Source organism: Mesocricetus auratus, unplaced genomic scaffold (assembly GCF_017639785.1).
Source record: "Mesocricetus auratus isolate SY011 unplaced genomic scaffold, BCM_Maur_2.0 Super-Scaffold_4256, whole genome shotgun sequence".
In the NCBI taxonomy this organism is placed as follows: domain Eukaryota; kingdom Metazoa; phylum Chordata; class Mammalia; order Rodentia; family Cricetidae; genus Mesocricetus; species Mesocricetus auratus.
In genome coordinates, this window is record NW_024429182.1 from 28503760 (window position 1) to 28523067 (window position 19308).

The 19308-nt window shown below is 42.3% G+C and overlaps 1 protein-coding gene across 4 annotated transcripts in view; it reads left to right on the forward strand.

The window, feature by feature from the left end:
- The window catches only part of Asah2 (N-acylsphingosine amidohydrolase 2), a 116538-nt gene that overhangs the window by 24551 nt on the left and 72679 nt on the right, over positions 1-19308 (forward strand). For 2 of the 4 annotated variants that reach the window (XM_040745595.1, XM_040745586.1), the window contains 5 exons: positions 1008-1290; positions 6712-6889; positions 10496-10627; positions 14070-14230; positions 16782-16931. In XM_040745595.1, the coding sequence (XP_040601529.1) occupies positions 10501-10627; positions 14070-14230; positions 16782-16931 (438 nt within the window). In that variant the 5' untranslated portion in view covers positions 1008-1290; positions 6712-6889; positions 10496-10500. The remainder of the gene's footprint in view (positions 1-1007; positions 1291-6711; positions 6890-10495; positions 10628-14069; positions 14231-16781; positions 16932-19308) is intronic. The other 2 variants (XM_040745588.1, XM_040745602.1) reach the window with 2 other exon arrangements.

The window sequence follows — 19308 nt, forward strand, 5'->3', positions numbered from 1 at the left end:
TTAGAACCCTAGAGTCTAAATGTTTGATTTCTTCTTATAGTGGCTTTGGAGCTTGCCTTACATTGTATGCACAAGCTTGTTGTGACTTTGAGATTCTCATGTGTATTAAGAGCATAAGGCACATGCTCATATCGCATAGTGAAACGGAGAGCTCCCCGGAGGACCAAAGACAGATCTGATTATCTCAGAATCAAGTTTGGCTGTATGACCTTCAGTTGCTATTTTCCCTGTGACAGTTTTGTTGCTGTTTATTTGGTTTTTAATTTAAATGTAGACTGAGTATAAGAACAATATTATCCTCACAGAGGTAATTTATATAATAATCTTAGAACATTGCCTAGCATGTACTGAGTTCGCTGTTTATTGTACAGTGATTTTTAAAGGTGACTCTCCTTGTACTGTAGCTTTGTAAATGTCTACGTATGAGGTCTCAATGGGCTGTTACTGTTTTAAGTATTGTCTGTCTCATTTTGGGTAGGTATGCCAGCCCAACCCATGCAAATCTCTAACACACTGACCCATAAAGTGGAGTTATGTACATTGCATGCAAGAGACTTGGGTCTGAAGCTCAGTACCTTAGACCTGTGCTTCATAAGCTTAAACCAGGATCTTCCCTGGCCCCATCTTGGATCCTGAGATGGATTCCGCCTTTGTCCTTTTCAGGCTCCTGATTCCTGTCTGGTTTCCCTGCTCCAGGTTTTGCTCATAGACTGATGTGGCCACTAAACATTTAGGAATCCAACTTAGATAGGGAATTCCAACTCTAATCTTAATTACTCCAGATTCAAGGCCCACATCAGTTTCTGGTTAACAAAGGAGCTTAGTGGTAAACAAGTGTAAGATAGATGACCTTTTAATCTCATTAGCTGTACCTCCTGAGTCTTGCTGTTTTACGTGTCATCTTGCTCTCTGAAATCCGTGAGAAATCTGCAGGGATAAGTCCCTCTGCAGGCATGGTTTCTCCAGGAGATCCATACAAGGAAGACTGTTTTCCTCCCTTGTCCAAGGATCTTACAGGAGCTGTCCTTGGAATGTAGAGAAACAGCCACAGCAAGAGAGAATGTAAGAAATGGCGTGTGGTTCCTGAAGAGGAGCTGGGATGACTAACTTTGATTGTCAACTCGATTCGACGAGAAATTCCTACGGCATTAGTGAGGTACACCTTTGGGCCTCCCTGTGAGGGACTTTCTAAACAGAATTAATTTAGGAGAGGAGACCCACCCTGCGTAGGCAGCATCATGACATGGGCTGGGGGCCAGACTGAACAACGAAAAAACAGGAACCGGCCAGGTGAGTGTTGCTATTCTTACTCACTGCTTATTCCAGCTGTCTCTGCTGCCATGGCTTCCTCGCTAAAACACTGCACCCTTATCCCAGAAACCAAAATAAATCCCTCAAGTTGCTTCTTGTTGGGTGGTCACAGTACTATGAAGTAACAAAACAGATGCTGGCAGACTCACAATACTTTTTGCTTCTAATGGGGGGAAGAGAGAGCTATGCCTAACTGCAGATGAGTATGCTCTAGGCAAATAAGTGGTTGTTTCTCACTGGGTGCATCTTCTCCTCAGGTCTCCTTCTCCTTAGAACACAGAAGGCAGGGTGCCTTCCACCAACCTCCATTCAGCCTTGCCTCTACCTTTTGTGTCTCGTAGAAAAAGTGTTGAGTCCAGCCCCATCTGGATACTGCCAGGCTGTCTTCTGAGTCCCCTTCTTTTCTCAGATTGTATCAAAAGACAAATGTGGTGCTTTCCTCATAGGCCCACAGTCTGGGCAGGAGATGCCAAGCTGCCAAGATTTATGTGGTGGGCAAGAGTTATATGAAAAGATATTGTTGCCCTGTCTCTGAAATGATGATAAATGCAGCTGTTGCCTGTTTTCTCCCCATCTGCCTTTGTAATCTTGTATGGCAAACATGTCACATTTGTCACTGACAAAATGAAATAAATTCTTATCTGTGGTTCTGGAAAAGGATAAATCACCAGAGAATAATTTCCAAACACTCTGGAGAAGGTTATGCAGATCTCCAGTGCTGATCACAAGTGCAGAAGTGTGGTGAGGTTCTGCAACTCCAATTTTATCTCCTCTCACTGGGCAGCTTATCAAAGCTCAATAGGGAGATCTTTGGAATCTAGCATGAGACACGGCTAAGAAAAGATATCTGTGCTGTAGGGGTTTAAATGTACAAAAATCTACCACTCTTAGCATTCACATATTATAACAACTAACATTTGGTTATAAAATTAGCAAAGTACTTTAAAAAAATGCATTACCCTATGATGTTTTAACAAGATATGTTCTTGTTGGGTTGTATTCTAAAAAGGAAAAATAAATCCCAGACTGATTAAAGAAACAGATAGTAACCTTCAGATTCAAGTCCCAGTCTTTCCCATGCCCTGAATGGCCCCACTCATCTTTTTCCTTTGCATCCAAGGCAGGACTGGAGTCAACTGGGGAGACTCTCCAGCAACGCTGCTCTTTGTCTCATTCCTTTGGCAAAGCCGGAGGCTGCTTAACACCTAGTGGTGCCTTTATGGGGGTACATTGGCTTGGTGAGTTTTCTAGGGTGGTTAGTGTGTTCTTTCATGTTCTATGCCTTCTGCTCCTGGCACTGAGGTTGTCAGTGGGTCTCTGCTCAGGGATTTGAGCTTCCCCCTGTGTGGTAGAATGTCCCTAACTGCCATCCCAGACTCACTGTAGGACAAGTGTAGCTTTCGTCCTTAAGTGAGACATCCAAATTCCAGACTGCAATATCAGAGATTTCACTTACAAATCGAGGTTAAACTTAGACAGGTTGAAAAGGTGACTCTACAGTTAGCCTATAATGTTTTGGAATTTAAAGCAACCCCCCCCATTCCTCTGCAGTATCTGTGAGTTAGCAATGCACCTCAATGTCAGCCCATCCATTCTATATTTAAAATTAATTTCTCTTATGAAAATTTACTGTGTCAAACTGCTCATCACTTTACATTTTAAAGATTAACCCAGAGCACCTGGGAATGTGGCTCTGTTGGTAAAATGAACGCTGTGTAAGCATAAGGACCGAAGCGGAGTTTCCTGTATCCACTTAAAAGGCTAGGCATGGTGCTGTGTAGCTGTAAGCCTGCTGTTAGGGTTGTTAAGATAGGCAGACCCCTGAGGCTTGCTGGTCAGTTAAACCTGCCTAATCAGCGAGACTCATGTCCCAGTAGGAGACCCTGTCTCAAAGTCAATGTGGATTTCTGAAAAATGATATACAAAGTTGACCCCTGCCTATACACACACACCTACATTGAACATACACATACATCATACAACGTCTCCCAAATGTTCTCAGAAACCCTTTGGCATGCACAGAATCTCCTACTTAGAATGCAGACCCTTTCCAAAGTGTGGAAGGTTCAACACTTGCCCTTATGATGCCGAGCTTGGACAGGTTCTTAGTGGGGGCATATCAGAGACACCTCCAGGGAGCCTAGAAAGAAAAGAATTTTCGTATGGCTGAGATAACTCTAGAATCACTGCATAGACTACAGACTAAGAGTTGAGGCTGAGCTCTTGGATCCAGCTTAGCCTGTAGAGACAGACCATGTGGACCAGAGTTGTGGAATGAGGAAGCAACCTGGGAGCTGCCAGCAGATCCATGTTGCCAAGAGACAACATGTCCCAGTCCTTGTGTCTCCAAGTGGCTCAATCCTGATTCTAAGTGTCATGTCAGTGCATCTGACAGGCAGGTCCTGACCCACATCGGCAGTGTAGGTAGGTGGGTGTCCAGCATCTGGAACTGGAATGGAAATTGAGTCAAGATGTCTCTTAATCAGATTCCAAATGACACTGGCTTGGGGTCTGTAGTATCCAATGCTGCTCCAGCTCTTGGGGTTCTTTTACTCTGCGCTGTCCCTCCCTCTTTTTCTCCCTTCCTTCTTACTACCATCCAGGCATTCCTGCTCTTCTCTCTCACGGCTCCACTGGGTTCCTTCCCCTCTCGATGTACCTCCTTTCTCCTCTTCTCCATTTATTTAAACCAGCTGATCGTTCAGTTTCCAGCAGCCCGGGTTCTTCTCGCTGACTCAGCATACCAGTTCTAGCACGCATTCACTTGTCTTTTCGTGTTTTCTATGAAACAGATTTAGACGCTCATCCAATTTAAGTTTGACTTAATGGTAAAAATTTTGGGAGTAAGTTTTGAACATCACCCAGAGACTTGACAGATCTCTGTGCTGAGTCTTCTTCTTGTCCTCCCCATTTCTTAGATGGCAAGAAAATGTCTTTCACCAGTTATTTGACTCTTCCTGGTGGATTCCTGCAGAAAAAAAGCAGAATGGATTTAAAATTTTCTGAAGCCCCTACATTGATTATCATTGTCATTATTATTATTATTATTGCTATCAGCTATTAGAAAAGTGAATTAGTTACTTGGGGTCTTTTCAAAAATGATGGTTTGATAGGAATGCTAAATTTCTGTATCTAAAGAACAGTGAGGAAACACTATGGATTACAATCATTAGTTACGTCTGACTGATCAGAGGGCTCCAAACAGGACAGTAATAAAGAGGTGGAAATGCTATCCTGATTTGATTAGTATACATGAATTGAAATGACAGATTGTGCTTCCTAAATAAGGACAATTATTATGTTAATCACAAAGACTTTTAAAAATTATATGATGTGAAAATGCTAACTGCCTTTATGAGATCATAGATTCAGACATATTTGTCTCATGCTGTTGTGTAATTATTTTACAACTAATTATCTAATTACCAATCTTTCTAATAATCTTGATGGCTTTCTTGAATTCTGATATAATAGAATATTATAGATTTACTTTAGGTAATCCCTGTCCCTGTCTCCCCAAGGGTATTTGGTTTCTTCAGCAAGAAATGATATAAAGGATAATATGCATGGCATCTGAAAGTAATTCAGTTTTTAGTTACTCTAAGAGCTAAAGAATAAAAGGCTATGGCCGTTAATGTAGCATATGTGAAGTCAGCACCATGCCTTTTGAGGCTCCGAAATGATAGACATAAGTAATATATTAAGAAAATTTTGGGACCTAGAGAAATGGTTCAGTTGTTAAGAGCAATTGCTGCTTTTCCAAAGGACTGGAATTCAGTTCCCAGCATTCTCATCAGGTTGCTCATCTCTAATTCCAGTTCCATGGAATATGGCATAATTTTCTGGCCTCTACTGGCACCTGTGCACGTGTGGTGCACACACACACACACACACACACACACACACACACACCCCAATACAAATCAATCTTTAAAAACAAAGACATTTGTGATGCTAATGGTTATGGTTTAGGAGTTAGGGCTGTATGAGAAACACTTTCCCAGTGTGGACCTCTTTTCCTCCAATTTACTCCTTACTGAATCATTCCTCTTGCTGTTAAAAGGTGTGAACTCTAAGAGTTGTCAGCAGTCTATCTTTCTGAGGCTCCTTCACCCTTCAGGATTGAACCTGGCCTGCTGACTGACAGAAAGCCCCATATGGGGGGGCACATACCCCTAAGAATATGATCCATGCTGAACCAGTTAGATGTCATCTTTCAGGACTCAAATACCAAGGAAAGAGCATAGTGCTCTAAAGTCACTAGAAAGCACATGTCTCAATGGCAATGCTCTGCCAAGATGGTTCTGGAGCCCCTACTGTGACATGTGCAGAGCCATTCCTCCTGAGAAGTCACATCTCTCCTCCCTCTCTTCCTGCTGTCTTGGATTAGCCACATCTATTACCTTTAAGAGTTTTAACCTAAATGTGCCAATTAAGAAAAAAAAACCCTCATTGGCTGTCATGTCTTAAACTCTTCCCCTTTGCAGTAGTAGAACAGCATTAGGATACATCACTTAATGATCTGTCAAAGGCATTTACTTGTAATTCTAGAGACCACTGTCTTTTCTAACTCCACAAAGGATTAGGAAACCTACAAGCTACTTCCTAGACCTAAATTTACTAGGAGTAAAGGGGAACCAAGCAGCAGGGTGAGCCTATTTCTGCTCTACTTGGCTTTTGTAGGTCATTGCTTAGCTTGCATATAAGATACAAGGCTGCTACAGAAACCACCAAGAGATAAAAAATTGAAAAGAAACTATCTTAATCACCAGATAATCACTTCTGCTTTGCTATGTGTTCTTATGTCTGTTTGATCTTTATAATGCACGTTTGCAAACTTGAAACAACTTAATATTTGGTGATGTTATTCATGCCACTGAAACCTCTCAGTCCATTTGTTATATAATACTTATCATTGTGGTCACTATTTTAAGATAGGATCTTGCAACATATCTCAGACTGGTTTCTAAAGCTTGGTATGCAGTACTGTGCCTTGCTTCCAATATAATTTTGAATATCTATATTATTTATAAATCTTATGCAATTTGGACTTTACATTTTACTTCAAGGGCCCAGAAACCTACAAATTAAAATCCCTGCTTTATTTTGAAAGGGGTATAAATATCACTCAGGGATTCCTATAGCCCACACCCATGTCCAGCAACATTCATTTTCTTCTGGATCACAGGCTGGATAAATACAGCAGATAAATATTTTTAACGATGTGGGTTACAGGGCTGCCCCAGAACTTGTCATACTGGAAGAGTTGCATTAAGATTAAAATGACCTTCGGTCTAACAGGCCTGCTGCGGTGTCTGCCTCCAGAAGCAGGCAGGTTCAGGAGAGTGTGCGTGTAAGCTCTCTTTAATCAATGTACTTTAGTCACATCCTTCTGCCCAGGCCGCAGGTATGCTAATGAGAACTTCAAGGCTCCCAGACTTGCCTATGGAATCTTTCCTCAGTAGATTTGAAGACACACCGAGAAATCAGCCTCACAATCTGCAGGGACAAGGAACAAGATTCTGAATGGACATTTGCTCTCCTGGGAGGTGAACCCTGTTTTGATTCACAGACTCGGGTAAGAATGACTTTTTTTTTTATAGAGAGAGAGATGGAAAAGGAATCATAGCTCATCTTATTATCTAAGGCCTGGGTAAAGTCTGGAAGTTTTTCCCCACTTTCATAGTTTGGGAAGTTTATTTGTGTTTACTTGTTAATTGTTTTCATAATTGTCTCCTTGAAAAGCAGATCTTTGGGTTGCAAAGATGTGACAGACAGCTAGCCTTGCTGGATTCTGAATGATCAAGAGAGCCATCTTGAAACCTAGAATCATTTAAGACAGTGTGAGGTGCAGTGCCTTATGGCATATTTGCATTCTGAAGACAGACAAGACATCTTCCTTAATGTTGGATCTCAGATTTTATTAATCAGTGCCAGTAACATACAGTGCTAATACAAATTTTGATTTCCTGAAAGAGGGTGGTAAAGTCAGCTGAAGTAGTTTGAAAAGAATGATAATATATTAGCAGCATTCTTGGTAGATAAATAGAGTGGCAAAGCACAGTTGGTAGATCATTCTGGACCAAGTAAGAGCATAAATCAAGGAAGTTCTTGCTTGGTAGAGAAGGCTGATAGTGTAAAACTAGGCAACACACACATAAACACAAACATACACATGGTATCTGTGTTTCATAGACAAACTGTAACCACATTTGTATATACAATTTCATTTTGATGCTCTAGGGTTGAGATGCCCAGTTGTTCCTCATCTTGGCTCAGAAAGCACCTAGAAATAACTTTAAAAAAGCTATTTAAATTTTTATATTTATTTTATTTATATTATATACCTATATATCATAAATATATTATTTATATTATGTTAGATGTATAATAAATAATATATTGTCACTTATTATATATTACTTATATATATTAAATATTCATTATACTTTTTTTAAAAAAAAGCTTTAAGCAAGTATTAAGTATAATGGGCTTAAAGTTTGCCACTGAAACAGCAGCTGGTGATTGGTGAGTCTCCTTAAGTTCAGAGGTCCAGAGGTATGTCTTAGATGTGTTTTCTGATTCTTGAGACTGATAAAGGGGCTTGGGACCAAGGCATAGACCTAATTAGTCTTGCCCTAGAACTGAGGTGGCCCTGCCATTGGTGTTGAGGGTGACCATAGCCACAGTAAAAGAAGGAGAGAACAACTTCCCAATAATAAGATGTGTTCCTGTCTTTCTGTTCTTTCCCAGCTCTATCCAATCCAGATGCTGCTTTTAAATTGATTTTTTACCTCTAAACTTAAGGATCACAAAATCTACTCTTAAAGAAACCAGGAAGTAATTTCGATGGATTAGGCCCTTGGGCAGGGATTAGCAGCGAGAGAATACTTGGCACACATAAAGGCAGCAGTTGCTGCCATATTTTGGAAACCACATTTGGGTAAAATGCCAACTTTGGTATTTATAGGTGTAAATTCTATCTTAACAGAATCTGACAATGATATTAACTAGCTTATCATCTAGAATAAATCAAATCAAAGCCTTGTCTAGGCTTCATTGAATGCATCTATCTCTTGTCATCAAGAGAAACTCTTAGATGATAAGTGTCTTAGCCAGAAACTAATTTGGAGGTCAAGTGTTGAGAGTTCAATCCCATATGACTGCTTGAGTTTCCTAAAGCACAGGTTAAGAAAACAGGTTCCTGCTGGAGATGGCTCGGTGATTAAGAGTGCTTGTTGTTTTTGCAGAATCCCTTAATTGGGTTTCTAGCACCCACATGGTGGTTCACAGCCATCCTAAACTCCCCTTCTGAGGAATTGACTTCTGACCTCCTTGGGAACCAGGTGCACATGTGTTACACATACAAACATGCTGGCAAAACACTCACATATATAAAATAAATGAATCAAATCCCAAAATGTGTTACACATACAAACATGCTGACAAAACACTCACACATATAAGATAAATAAATCAAACCCCAAAATTTTTAATGAAGAATTACTCTTAAAAGAAAATCTCACCTGGGTTTGTAATAACCTTTAGCATTAAACCCCAAGAGTAGTACAGTTTTAGCTGTTTTGAAACATATTGATAAAGACTATTATTTGAGCACTTCATTCCTCCTCAGGGGACAAAAGAGGTAATACAGACAGCATCGCATCTCATTTTTTGGAATTTTGTAGCATGGATACTAAGATGATCACTGTATATCTGTGGTTATGTATCTAAGGTTTCCCTCTAAGGGGAAAGTAAGAGACCTCAACTTGGGAGTTAGACTTCAGAAATTCATTTTAGAACACCAAGTTGTATTTCTTCTTATTATATTGTAGAGGATTCTCACTCCTGAAAGTCACCTTGGGTGATGATAAATTCTTTCAAAATATTGAAAGGGAAATGATAAAGTAGTAACTTGTCTGGAACACAGGAGTTGCAAGCTATGTGACATCTCTTTTGATCACCGAGAGAGATTTTTCACTCATTCTTGGCTTGAGTTACCAATCTACATTTCTGTATCAGGAATTAAGTGAAGGTGATGTCAGAGTTTCAACAGTAATTCATTGGGTTTTATCTCCATCTGGACAAGATGAGCAGTTTTTTTTGTTGTTGTTGTTGTTTTGTTTTGTTTTGTTTTTTGTTTTCTTTTGGGAGGATAAGCATTGTTTTTCTTTTATTTAAAATTCCTTCAGAAATGGCAACTAGTTCTTGTTCAAAGAGAGGATAGATGCTCCAGGGAGAGTTTGGGACGTGCTGGTTTTCAGTCTGTTACTTCTAAAGCAGAGTGTGTGAAGATGTAGTAGTTCGTCATGCTCCTGAAGGTGTCAACCATCTTTGGGGGACTTGAGAAAGCTGGGGTGTTGTCACATCCAGGGTAGCTGATTGCTCCATCATAGTCCAGGCAGTATGGAACTCTGGTGTCTCTTAGACAGGACATGGTGATGGTGGATGGAAGAATCCAGAGATCCTTAGTTGGAAAAGCGACCGAGTTGAAGTTTATAGGTTGTTGGCATCTCAGTCAAAGCAGGAGGAGATACCGAAAAACCTGTAGAGTTTTGGCACCATGTGTTGTCAATTATGGAACCAGGACTGGCGTGATGGATGGAGCACAAGCCATGGAGGGCACTTAACTGTAGTTTATAATAGCGATACCAAAAAGGGGGAAACAGACATGACAGAGAGAGAGAGGATGAGATAGATAGATAGATAGATAGATAGAGAGAGAGAGAGAGAGAGAGAGAGAGAGAGGGAAAGAGAGAGAGAGAAAGACGAGACAGTAAGAAAGGAAGTGTGTTTTTGCATATCAGTCACACTATGGACAGAAGTATGGCCCAGACTTGAGTATAAACCCATAAATGGTACCATTGCCACAAACAAATGAGGTATGGTATGGTATGATTTTCTTCAGATGTCAATGTCAAATCATAGGAGTGGTTGTCAAGAAGATCGTAGTGCTGAGAAAGATTTGGAAACCATAGCCAGGCTTTTCAAAAGAGTATTGGTCTTGGTTTCCAAGGACTTGGGACATGGAGCCAGAGGTGTGTTCTATGTTTGCCATCTTGGCATAGTCCACTGAAATGGAAGGGCTATGATCAGGTAGTCTTGGGCAGCTTGAAACGTGTGCCTATTAATCTGTGGTTTCTTTCCCTCCTGTGATTCTTGTTCCATCTCTGTTTGGTCTTAGGAGAAATGGCAAAGCGCACCTTCTCCACCTTGGAGGCATTCCTCATTTTCCTTCTGGTAATGATGACAGTCATCACAGTGGCCCTTCTCACCCTCCTGTTCGTCACCAGTGGGACCATTGAAAACAACAAAGGTAAGTGTCTTGGGTTCTTCCGGATGTCATCCCAGGGCCTGTAGGATATTTGTTGATTGGTGGGCAGCACCAAGATGAGAAATGATGTCTTTCTGCTTCAGCTGTCTGTGAGATGTGTCTCCCACTGCACTGCTTGTGGTTTCTGCAATGATAGCAGCTTTTATCACATTTACCTTTGTCCACAAATAGTCAGATAACAAATAGATACACATGTCCTCTTAGGTTTTCTGTTGATGTACTCAGAGTTCAAGGTTCTTGTAAGTCTAGTAAGTTCACCTTTTGCTGCTAGGCCTTCAATCTCTATCTGCCTGTTGGTTGGCATACTCTTCTACTGGGAGCAAAGAAAACAATGCAAATCAGTCAAACCAACCCCCTAAAATGGTTAAAGGCAGGTTTTCAACCTCAATCCTTACAAGGGCCAGTTGTTCTGTAAACAAGGTACACTTTATGATGATATGATATCTTTATTTTGGTTTTTACCAGACAGGGTTTCTCTGTATTGCTTTGGAGGCTGTCGGTCCAGCCTGGCCTCGAACTCACAGAGATCCGCCTGCCTCTGCCTCCTGAGTGCTGGGATTAAAGGCGTGCGCCACCACCGCCCGGCCATATCATATCATCTTAACTCACCTAAGTTTTTGAGAGGAGATAGAAATTGTGCCATTTAGATATTGCCTGGAGTTCTTGTTGTGATGCTGGAAGCAAGTTTGGTTTCTGAATGTGTTGTAGGCTACCTTTCTAGGTAATATTATCATTGGGTCATTGATGGAGCCCCTATTACAAGGGCAAAGATAAAGATACATGGTTGTGAACTCAATAGAGAAGATAGATGAGGGCTGAATATTTGGATCAAATAAGAGAGAGACAGAGAGAGAGAGAGAGAGAGAGAGAGAGAGACAGAGAGAGAGAGAAAAAGAGAGAGAGACAGAGAGAGAGAGACAGAGAGAGACAGAGAGAGAGAGAGTGAGTGAGTACTGGCCTCAGGTAAAGTGGCAAAGGAGCTATTAGTTTTCTCCAGCATTCCCATTTGTAGCCTTCTCTTTTTTCCAGTCCCTTGCCATGTCTCGGTGCTGTAAATTCTCTGCAAACACAAAGGAGGAAGGGTTCTCTGTTGCAGTGGCGGGCAAAGTAGACTCTTGGACTACTAGAAGTGAAATAGTCCTTAGGACTTATTATTGCTCATTTAATATAGCTCCTAAAATTGGAGAGTAAGATGTAGACTCAAGAGGTTATAGAAGCCACAGTATATTTTCATAGGAATGGCTATTTGTTATTTATTACTTATTTAGTGTGTGTGTGTGTGTGTATGTGGTGTGGTGGTTTCGTGGTGCAGTTTAATGAGAAATCAATTTAATTTTTTCATCTAATTTTCACAAAATTCTTATGAAGTTCTAGTATTGATACCATTTTACACATTGAAACACCAAGATCGCAAAGAGCTTGCCGTCCACATGAGGCTTGGCCTTAGGTTTTATATCATATTTTGATGTTAGTAGCAATGCAGCAAAAGAAATAATAATGCTTTTCTTCTTGTAATATCCGATGCTGTACAGGAAACATGTGTGTTTGTAACCCTGGATGCAGTTGCAGGAATATCAGAATCTGATTTGAGGCTATGTGGGTACCAGATTTGTCACATGTTATTTATGAAGTCTTGGTTATGTCACTTCTCCAAGTTTCAGGGTTCTTGTTTATAAACTTCACTTGATCTTAGCCAAAAGGCAGAGAAGCGATCTTGTTTATAAACTTGAGGAGATTATATTACCAGAGTAGGGAGGGTCCGAGTCTGGGCCCTGAAAACATTATCAAGCTATACTTGGCTATTCAGCCTTTATGGGCCAATTAAAGAGACAAACAAAGTCACATTAAAGAGCATAAAAGGATTTATTCAATATGGTCACAGTGGAGAGAGGAAAAAAAGAGGGTCAGTGACTCCTCCATCCCAAGTCTACCTGATATGAGTTTTAGTTTGAAATAGAAGGAGAGTGGTAAGTGGGACTGCTTGGTTTCATGTCCTGGTCTCAGTTCATCTCTCCTGGAAGGTACTTTGACAAGTTGTCAGGACAGTGTGAGATCTCATTCTAGCAGATAAGCTCCTGTCCCACCCGACTGGCACCACATTCCCGTACATTTCCTCTTTAAATCATGACATTTCTAGGGAAATTCCAGTGTCTTAGGATCCATTGTTTAGTAGCTAATAGCCACAGGGAAGGACAAAAGCATCTCTGAGGAGCATTGCCATCGGGCTAGGTCAGTTACACCTTAGTTCCCAAGTTCTGGAATCTCAGAAGCCAGACATCAGTCTCTTCTCTAACTTGTTCTTACCACCAGCACCTGTGACAATGATACTTGATGCTGTGTTGACTGCTGGCTACTGTCTGGCAGTAGAAAAACATGTCCAGCTGGAAAGAAAATTAAAGTTAGACAGCATGACTAGCTTAACTCTTTAATGTGTAGTTATAAAGTTATTGTACAAAGCTATACCAGAAAGCACATTAACCTCTTCTTGCTATAGATGAGAAACTCAGAGAGAATTAGATTATGTGATCTGTTTGGCTAATCATTGGTAGAATTAGATTTTAAACCAGGAAGTTTGTCTCTGGTACTTGCCTTTTAATCTCTATATCATTTTGCCTCCCCTGATATTCATATGTGTTTGTATGTTACAGACACACATATTTGGTATGGAATATATCTTTGTTAATGCACACACATACATATATTAGAATAATCAAATTGCGGTGGAGTTATGTCACCAGGTATACAATGATTTAAGCTGCATTAATAAAAGAACCAATTGGCTGCTGTCTTTGATGAGGAACTAGGCTGGATGTAGGAGTGATGGAGATGGATCAGCTCTTAAGCTGTGGTGGAGAGTGTTCGGTGGAGAGGAGAGCAGTGGGAAGTCTGGAGAGAAGGGAGAAGGAAGTCAACTCAGGGCATGGACTCATAAGGCCGAGGAGCAGTAGCTTCTCCGTTGGCTTGACTAGGGTAGAGAAGCAGGGAAGTGAAGAGGATGAGGTGACAAGGACATGCTGGTAACAAGTTGAAGGCAGAAGGCATTTGCCAAGGCCTTGCTTATTCTGAAACATCACTAGTCCAAGACTAAGCTAGTTCTTTGATTTGTGATTTCATACAGGCTCCCATTTCTCACTTTCTATTTTATATATAGGCAAATGTATAACACTGGGCGTGGTGACACACAGCTATAATCCCAGCCTATAGAAGGCAAAGACAGGAAGATCTTTGAGTTCAAAGCCTCCTTGAATTACATAATGATACACTGTCTTAAGAAATAAACAAACCAATTCAAAAGCAAAGAAAACTAAAAATGAGAGACAATATTAAAAGCTTTTCTTAGGAATTTGAAACTGTGCCTCCTAATTGCTGCCAGGGAATAAGTGGGGTAAAGTGTTGCTTCTGAAATATCGTGTTCTGTTTTTAGATTCTGGAAATCATGGGTCTTCAACCACCCAGGACCCCACAACCACCCAGACTTCTCCAATTACACAACCCCCAGACCCTCCTCCATTTCAGAACTTCAGTGGCTACTACATTGGTGTTGGGCGAGCTGATTCCACAGGACAAGTATCAGATATCAATTTGGTAGGTAAATGTCTGGTCTCCCTAAATAGGATATGAAATACATAATTTTATTATTTTGTATCCTTCATTCTGGATTATTACATAATAATTTCTAACTTTTGTGTTGATGTTGCTGCTATCCAGCACTAAGAATATTATCCTATAAGGAAAACCAATTTTTAAAGTTCAGTTACAAGTCCTTTTTTTTCCTTTATTTTTATTGATTCTTTGTGAATTTCACATCATGTATTCCAACCCCACTTGTCTCCCTGTTCTTTGGCATCTGCCCTCTGCCCTTGCAACCTCCCCCACAACAAGACCAAATTTAAAAGAAAAACAAAACAAAACAAAACAAAGAATCCAAACCAAATCAAACAAAACAAAACAGAAGAATCTTGTGGAAACTGTGGTGTGGCCTGTTGAGACACAGTTTACCCTTTAGTCTGTTCGTCTTTACTTGCAAGTGCTCATTACCAAGAGTCATTGGTCTGACTTGAGGCGTCTGGTTTCTGCTACACCACCAATAATAGGTTCTCACTGGGTAACCTGTTGCTGTCCTGTGTCATGGAGATCCTGCAGCTTTGGATCTGTAGGTTCGTCCCCTTCCATGCTCCAACAGCTCATAGATGACATGGATGTTGGGCTGGGCTAACTCACAGCCCTGGTTCTGGGCCTGGGTGGTAACTGGGTTGGCCAGCTCTGTAGCTTTCCCTCATTGTCACTACCTGGACGAACTCTCCATCACTGCCCAGGCTAGCTCACCCAATGCAGCCTACAGCAAGGAGCAAGGCCAGTTCCACTTCTCTGAGCCCTCAGATCCAGGAGCCCCTCACTCACATCACCAGGTCCAGCTCACTGTTTTGCCTAGGCAAGGTGCTGATTGCTGCAAGGGGCATAAGAGGTATGTGTGTGTGTGTGGGGGTGGGATCAGCTCTCCTGCTCTCAGTGCCCTCAGGGTTGGCTTACCTGGGACCCTGAACAACAGGGTCAGCTCTAGTGTGCTGCCAGACAAGAAGCAGAGGCAACTTTCTCATGCACTGTAGCCAGAGAGGGTCAGGGCTAGCTCTCCCACTCCTGTGACCCCAGGGCAAGCTCTCCCACCTGCTGCAGGTGGTAATGGGTAGGGGGTAGGGCATATTTTCATCACCCATGCCACCAAATGACAGACTAGAGGGAGCTGGTTCAGCTCCCCTGCTTCCATGTCCTTAGGGATGGCAAACCTGTGTCCATGACCACAGGGTCAGCTCTAGCATGCTACCCAGATGAGGTGCACACCTATGTTGTGGGATGGGGCCATCTTTCCAGTGGGGGTTAGAGGGTTGGGATGAGGGATGGTTGCTCTCCCTTGAGGGGTAGGGCCAGCTCACCTGTGGCAATATCCAGTGAGGGGCAGAATCAGCCATTCCAGGACCAGTAATGGGTCAGGCTGGCTCAGCACAGCGTTGTTTCATTGACCACCATGCTACCACAGGCCATGGATATCACCATAGAACCCAGTTGCAACAGAGCCATGGACCCAGATGTGGCTCTAGGTCCAGATGCCACAATGGCCCCTGTGGCAGCACAGACCCCTCAGATAAGCATAGCCCAGGCAGCACCATGACGCCTGGGCATTAACATGGTCCCAGGTTACTGACCAGATCCTGGGCATCCACAAAGTCCTTAGTGGCAATTGAAACCATGAACAATGCCACAGACCCTGGCCTCTGCAGGCCCATAGATCCAAACGTGGCCCTAGTCAGCAACTGTGCCCAGACATCTCCGTGGCCCGGAACTCACTATGTAGACCAGACTGGCCTTGAACTCATACAGATCCACCTGCCTTTGCCACCTAAGTGTTGGAATTGAAGGCATGGGCCACTATGCCAGCATAGACAAAGACAGTTAAAACTATAAATGGAAGATGGGCCAGTATCAAGCACTTCCTTGAGTTTGAGGCAGCTTATTGCCTGCAGTATACCAATGATGGAAATACCCACTCACCTCACAGCTTGCCTTGGAAACAAGAGCAAGAAGTTGTTTGCTGGAAGTTGCACTCCCTAGCAAATACTCTTTATATTCTATGGATTACACCCAGCTGTCTATTCTGAGAGTAACCCTGAACCGTGAACCCTAAGTGAACACCCTCTCACGAATGGGAAGGCAAAGAGTAGAGGTGGCCATTGGAAGACCTGGTGCAGTTTTAAAGGGTGGCTTTAATGAGACGGTGAGAGGAGGATCATAGAGTGCCTGTCTTACTTGGCTTAGTCTAGAGAATGAACTGGAAAGAAGCTGAGTGAGGGTGGAGGAGGGGAAAACTGCCTTCCTTATAAAACCTTAGAAGAAAGCTTCCCACCAAAGGTTTGGAAAGTCCTGAGGGTGCAGTCACGTGCTCACTCCTCACAGAGAAGGCCTGCCAGTCTGATCACACACACACACACACACACACACACACACACACACACACACACACACACACCATCTCACCAAACCAGAGTCATGGTGATTTTCTCTTTGTGCGCCTGAGCGGTCTCTTCTGGTGTTATGGTGCTTGGCTCCTGGAGAACTTCAGCGTCTTTCTCTGTTTTTTTAGATGGGCTATGGCAAAAGTGGCCAGAATGCACGGGGCCTCCTCACCAGGCTGTACAGTCGCGCTTTCATCTTTGTGGATCCAGATGGGTCAAATCGCATGGCGTTTGTCAGTGTTGAACTATGCATGATTTCCCAACGACTCAGGCTGGAGGTGAGTGATGAAATGGGGGGCTGGAAAGCAGCCTGTGGGTGCCCACAATGGGAACTCCTCATGCTTGCCTTCTTAACTAAAGAGTATCTCCTACCTTCAATGTAAGGTCTTAACAGTGACACAAACAATTGTATAGGCAGATGCCCTTCATTATTGCAGTCTAAGTGCTTCTTTTCAAAACTTGTTTTCAGTTGTGCTGGCGGCTCATCATTGATATGAATGCAAATGTTCTCTGAAAGCTTGTTATGCACCACTCACATTCACATGGATTCTCACTTAGTCATCCTTGTCAGGTATCTCAGAGCACCAATGGGTCACTAACCTCTTCCCCGAGTTCTCACACAACACGTAAGGAATCAGTTGTGGACTGAAACTCAGCTTTGCAACGAGGTTGACTGCTGACTGGTAATGGAAGAAAATAGGTGATGGTCACATGGAGGGGTTGTCACACCAGTCTGGTTATCGTTGGATGAGTTGGGAAATTGCTTTGGTGGTTTAAAGAATCTTAATCCTTAAACTATTGTAAGATGTGGTAGAATTTTGTTTGATTTCCCCCTGGATTTGGAGCTTGTTACTTACCTGTGTAGACAGTTGAGGTTCGCAGAGAGGCATCTAAAGAGTCCTCAAGGAGCAGAGAAAGAAGAGGAAAGAAGAGGAGAGAGGATGCCAGGCAGGAGAGGAAGGAGGGGAGAATCCAACGGCAGTCACGGGTCTCTTGTCAGTCTCCTGAGCCAGTTTCAAAGCTACTTTTCTATGGCCCAGAGCTACTTTTCTGTGCAGGTTCAGTTCCAGTAGTGACTATGACCTGGGACTGTGCGCACAGATTCACAGGCATGAGAAAGAGAGTGAGAGGTATAATGCTGACCATGGCCGTGACCAGGTGTCAATCATACAGACTTGCACTCTGTCACTTTCTCTTGGTCAGTGCTCTGTTGCTGTGCTGTGTGGAATGGGCTATGATGACACAGCCTACAGGCACCATCTGATACTGTCACTATTGGTAATGTAGTGGAAGCCTCTTCCATGTGCAGACAGGAGGAGGGAGTTAAGTATTTTCCTCCCTCCTACATTAACAATAAAACTCTGAGTTGGCTCTGCTGTTATCCCCAGATAGAATTTTAAAGAAATTAAGGCAGTTATTGGCAAATGGCAGAGGTGGGTTATGAAAAAGCTGCACTCTTAAAAGAGACATTAACCCCAGGTCTTTTATCTGAGACAGAACCTTGTGTAGCTGGTATGGGTCACAAAGTCACAGTATAGCTAAGGATAACTTTGAACTTATGATTTTTCTGCCTCTACATCCTGAGTGCCAGGATTACTTGTGGTTGGTTTATGTGGTTCTGGGGGTTGAACACAGAAATTCTGTATACTGTACAAGTACTCCATTCAACTAAGAAAGACATCATTCTCCTAGAGAGAAAATTGCCCCAGTCACCCACTTGCTTTAATGTATTTTGCTAGTATTTACAAAGGACACAACTAAAGGAGCCACAGTCCATGTCCCCTGTATGGCCACCATTTAGTTGAGTCTTAGGAGGAAAAGACTGTAACAGAAGCATACAGATAACCATAATCACTGAGTATAATTCTCTAGTGGTTATGTATTTCTATACAATATCTTATCCAAAACACAGTGGCCTAAAACAATAAGTATTTACTATCTTACTTGCTCTATGGAACTGGAACTCAGGGCTAGCTTAGCTACATAATTATGGCTTGGAGCCTCTTGCAATTATGAGGATGGCAAAGAACAGATATGTGGAGGCTTGATGGAGGTGACAAGATCCATGTGCATGATGGGCTTCACTAATGTACTTGTTGGCAGGAAGCTTCGGGCCTCCACTCCAACCCTCATGAGTTCTTTCAAGGTGGAAGACTGGTTTTCTGGCCCATTTTCAGCCGTTACACACAATTACTCAGTTCTGTTCATTAACCAAGTCTAGCCACACTTACAGTTAGGAAAATAAGCTTTAGTACTATGTTTTGTTTTGTTTCGGGGTGGGGGTCTCACTATATCGCTTAGGACTATTCAGCTCATACTTGCCGCCTCCTGCCACATGCTGCCTTCTGCCCCATCCCCCAAATTCTGGCATTATAGACCCTTTCCACCATGCTCAGATAGGCTTCCCTTTTTGAAGGAGGAAGCATGAAAGAATTCATGGCTGCGGTCTTTTAAGACTCTCACAAGGAGACGCGGATAAGGGAAATGAGAATCAGGAAACGGTTTTCATAGTAGAAGTAATACTTGAGTGTGCAGAATTCTAAATGGTTAAATTGCAGAGGGAGTGTGTTGGTTGGATTTTTGTCAATTGGACATTAGCTTGGGTTATCTGGAAAGAGGGGACCTGAAGTGAGGAACTGTCTTCATCTGATTGGT